The sequence below is a fragment of the Leuresthes tenuis genome, unplaced genomic scaffold (assembly GCF_036924035.1).
Source record: "Leuresthes tenuis unplaced genomic scaffold, fLeuTen1.0.hap1 SCAF_3, whole genome shotgun sequence".
Lineage (NCBI taxonomy): Eukaryota > Metazoa > Chordata > Actinopteri > Atheriniformes > Atherinopsidae > Leuresthes > Leuresthes tenuis.
In genome coordinates this window covers 9,335,509-9,340,311 of record NW_027325357.1, presented here as the reverse complement: position 1 = coordinate 9,340,311, position 4,803 = coordinate 9,335,509, and the positions used below count along the sequence as shown (strand labels likewise).

Below are 4,803 nucleotides of genomic sequence, written 5' to 3'. Positions count from 1 at the left end.
ACAGGGATTACATGACAGTGAAGCCTGTATTACCTGTTCCAATTAACAAAATTATTCTCAACATCCTCACTTAACATCCCATTTTAATGTTGAATTAATTTCATAATGATATGCTGCTCTGCTGTCCTGTTTAATCTGTGACCCTCAGCAGTTTTCCAAAAGGACATGAGTGCTAAAATGAATAAGCTGAATGGAAAGCAATCAAAAATAGAACAGGGTTGAACAGAATATTAAATGTACAGACCAATTTCCCACGCAGCACTGAAGAGTGCTGTTGAAGTAAATTCCTCTTGGCACCAGCCAGAGGATGTTTTTAGTGGTTTGCTTAATCTCTCTGTTATTTTCATTCATTTACTTTGTCAAAAAAGAAAGAAAGCAAACAGCCAACTTTACATATCACACATGTTCTCTTATCATTGTTTATCTTAATTTCTCTTAATCAAGCAACAGTTTTTTTTTTTGTTTTTTTTAGGGTTTTCTGCAACACACTTCAGTTTCACTTTTGGTAGATACAGTGTATAAGCAGATGGCTGGGTTTGGTGTATCATTCCATCCAAATGGAACAGTCTAAGAGACTGACTCTGCAGTGACAAGGATGCTGCCTTTTGTTAAAGATTTGTGACTCTCTGTCTAGGAGTAAACCATTTTTAAACCATTTTCTTTTTTGTGTTCCTTTTTCTGATGTGACAGCTTTCCAATAAGAAGTGGTTGGGCAGAGGAATGCCAGGCGAAAAAGTTGAAGGTGGTACAGCTTATGGTTTGGCAAAGTTCTGTAAAACCTGTTGCTTGTGTGTGTGTGAAGTAAAACAGTACAAAGGCTAGCATAATTTTTTTTGTCTATATATACACTAAATGTTTGTTAAACTATGTTTATGTTATGTATGGGCCCTGCGATGGGCTGGTGGTCCATGCAGGGTGTATACTCTTGCCCAATGGCTGTTGGGATAGGCTCCACCACCCCCTGTTATCCTGAATTGGATTATAGAGATGGGTATAGAACATGGATGGATGGGCATTGGGTATGTCAATCTACAAGCGAATTATATTCCTCTTTCAGGAGGCCAATGCTTTTTTTTTTTGCTCCTTGAATAAAATGATAGATTTCTAAATTATGTTGAGGTTGTTACAGGATGATGTTAAGGTTACACATCTACTCAACCTTCATCAATTAAATAAAACAAATATCCAAAGAAAAATATACAGTAGGTATAATAACCATCTAATAAACATCCATCATTTGCAGATTAAATGCTTGTGAAAGGCAGGAAACCACATGAGTATCATACTAATAGATAAGGAGTAGACTGAGAGCTGTGGCTATTACTGATGAAGTATTTTTCGATGATTAGAAAACAAACTCTATGCCATGTTATAGTTTTGAAGAATTAGCTTCGTGTCTGGTATCTGAGTGTTCCTGTATGCAGCTAATTCCTCAACAATATTCCTTTTTAAAGATCTATTTATCATTCCTGCTTTAAGCTCATCACATGGAATTAATGCTACCACAGTCATAGTTACCTTAGTCGCGCAAGCAACCAAAGCTTAAAGAGTATAGTTTAAGACAGTGGAACACGATAGACCACCTCCCCACAGCACCAGTCTTGTCAGCTTTAAGTTGACTGAACATGTTGAAATTTAGATGTGTAGAGTAATATTCTTGTTGTTTACAAATAAGTTTTATAATGCTTACATTACAATCATGTCTAAATGATCATCTGTCAACAGTTCCTTAAGTATCATTGCATAAAGCAATATGTGAGGGCTGCTAGGTATTTTTAGTATTAATGAATAAAAAAGTCCACTTTTTTGTTGATAAATCAGATCTTATTACCTCCTAAAAGAATACGAAGTAGGCTGTCTTGGCAAAGTATTAAAAAGTTGCCCCCAATCGGAATCAAACAAATACATTATTTATCTAAATGGATTGACAACCACAGCTTTGAGGGGGGGGGGTGAAGAGGAAGGAGAGGTTGAGAACTTCCTTAAAGATTTCACAAGAGTGAGATGAGTGATAAGTGGCACAGCACACGAAGAGCCAGACACTCAGCATTCATGAGCTGGTGAAGACACATCATGGCTGTACTAATTTACACGGTGGTGGAACTGCTCATTGCAGCTAGCTGCTGTCTGGGTAACATGTTGGTTATTTTGGCACTGTGGACAAGTAAGTGCATCCATCAGCCCACCTACTGCCTCATAGTCTCCCTGTCTGTGGCTGACTTCATGGTTGGATGTGTGGCCATACCGTTGGCTGTGGTGGTGGACGGGCGAGTGAACACTTCATTCCACACTTGTCTCTTCATCAGCTGTGTGGTCATCCTGTTGACGCTTGTTTCAGTCTTGTGTTTGCTGGCTATTGCTGTGGACCGTTACCTTCGGGTGTATATCCCTATCAGGTGAGACTTATCTGGACTGTTAATTGTGTAGATGTCAGACTTGGCATTGTTTTACATTCTATATCAGTCTTTTGAAAAAGCTTGCACTGCCAAAATGTTTTATTTAATTTTACCAATAACCAGTATTCCTTTTAATAGGTACAAAAGGACTGTAACACAGAGACACTCTTGTCTGGCGGTAGCTGCATGTTGGCTTCTTGCAATACCACTGAGTTTTGCGCCCATGCTTGGATGGTACAAACACGAAAACCTGCCTCAGTCTAACAACACTACAATTCTCTGCCAGTTTGTGGATGTGATCCCCATGTCCTATCTGGTTTACTTCAATTTTTTCCTGTGTATCTTGACACCTCTGTTGGTGATGACAGTTCTGTATGGCTGTGTCTTCAGTAACATTCAAAGAAGCCTTCGACAAAAACCAGGCAACGGTGCCCAAAAACCGTCACTAAAATACCTGAGGAAAGAGAAACAGCTGGCAGCATCTCTGTTTCTGATCTTGGCCCTGTTTGCTCTGTCATGGCTCCCTCTTCACATAATGAACTGTATTGTTTTCTTTAATGGGCTGGGGGCTGTACCAGTGATAGCTTTCTACATTGGCATTGTGCTTTCTCATGCCAACTCTGCAGTAAACCCTGTTGTGTATGCGTTCAAAATACAAAAAATCAAGACTGCATATCTGAAGATTTGGAAGGAGACTATTTCATGTCCAGCAGAAAATCAGGGATCTCAGACAAGCCAGATGATGGACAACAATCCCAGCAGTAACAGCGTGATCAATGATAACCATTGATTGTTTCTTCAGAACAATCAGAGATTGACTTTTTTTCTTTTCTTTAAATTATGTAAACCTGTTTGAAGCTCTTTAGACAAGCAGTCTCTTTATTGATGCAGATGATATTTCTTTGTATAGAATGAGTGGACAAATCAAGCAAGAGAACCGATCTGATCTGTGTGTTTATGCTTCCTGTGTATGAGGAAAAAGAGCAACTTCCACTTAAATGTAAAAGCTTTAGTTTTTACGCCAAGTTTCATATCACATTTTCAGTTCAAATTCCAGTCCTTCGTGTTTTTAACAGAAAGTGCACGTTGTCTTGGAAACTATATTCACTATCCTGTAAAGAATTCCAATTTTAAACCACCTATGTTTTTATTGTTTCAGATCTAATCAGATAGTAAAGAACCAGTATATTTATTATCTGTAGTTATATCTGTTGTTGTATTGGACTGATCTTTTAGTTTTTCCCCCACATGTAAGTGACAGCAGTGTAAAAGCACCACAAAATACAGCCACACAGATGACAAAAGAGATAAGTCAACCTGTGCTTCAACAAACATTTACCAAGTTAATTTACAGAAAGTAGCATGTAATGAAGATTTCAAACCCATTCCTGTACTTCTTCTCAATGCGTTAAACCCAAGCCATCATTTTCATGATTGTTGATGTGTTGGACTGTGTTAATAACAACTCTGTATTCCAGACTTGGCTGGCAGTCTCTCTTTGGTGCCATTTATGTTCCTTGATTCGAAAGCCATTTTTAACAAATATCCTTAACTTATTATAATTTATTTCGTCTCCTTCGATCACAAGACAGATATGCGAAAGAAGGCTGTTTTGGTGGATATTTGTATTAATCATTGCTGGTGAGAAGAGAAAGATAGACAACCGCTTCATTTTCAGTATTTATTTGTATCACACAAACACAGTACAAGTTTGATCAAACAGATCTGTCACCACAAAAATGACATAAACTCTCACACCAACTCTACACGGTGTATCTACACTATGTAAGGAGAAGCACATGAATTCATAATAAAGGAAACTAATAATAACATTACTAACATATTGTTAATACCCCTTTAGCTGTCGACTTTTCAGCTGTAACCACTGACAAATTTGCAGAAGATAATTTTGTTTCATATCAGTGTAACATTTAAACACTTACGCACATTTCTCATTTAGTCATACTTAAAGTTTATGTGCAGCTTTGTTTTCCACTGTGCACTGTAAACATACTTGCTTTAGAAAGTTGTGCATTTTTACAAGGCATTGTTATTTTGTCAATTTATATTAAAGACAACTTATTCTATTTACATTAAAGCATTTCCCTTCACTCTTAATGCAGAATGTAGTGAAAGTGGATTTGATGAAGTGCTACTTTCAAAAACTTACAACAGAGGCATCATTTCCTATTTCTATATATATGCAAGACTTGAGATATCATCTCTTTGATGGGACTGTTAACTAATCAATTATCAGGCTTCTAATCCCACTGAGGGTATAAAAAAAACACCACATTTACAAAAACACGTTTTAACAGGTTGTTGAAGTCAGATAAATGACTAACAAGGTAGAAAACATCTTTTTTTGTTGCCTATGTATGTTGAATTTTGTATACATGGTCTTTTT

The 4,803-nt window shown here is 37.2% G+C and overlaps 1 protein-coding gene across 1 annotated transcript; it reads left to right on the top strand.

Moving 5' to 3' along the window:
* The first annotated feature begins 2,073 nt into the window (after window positions 1–2,073).
* LOC140304105 (adenosine receptor A1-like) lies at window positions 2,074–3,186 on the top strand. The gene is made up of 2 exons (XM_072383102.1): window positions 2,074–2,396; window positions 2,535–3,186. The coding sequence occupies exons 1-2, from the start codon at window positions 2,074–2,076 to the stop codon at window positions 3,184–3,186; spliced, it is 975 nt and encodes a 324-aa protein (XP_072239203.1).
* Window positions 3,187–4,803: the final 1,617 nt, after the last annotated feature.

Coding starts and splice junctions, on each gene's coding strand:
- LOC140304105 (XM_072383102.1), top strand. CDS start 2,074: ATGGCTGTACTAATTTACACGGTGGTGGAACTGCTCATTGCAGCTAGC. Junction 2,397..2,534: donor CGGGTGTATATCCCTATCAG/GTGAGACTTATC, acceptor TCCTTTTAATAG/GTACAAAAGGACTGTAACAC.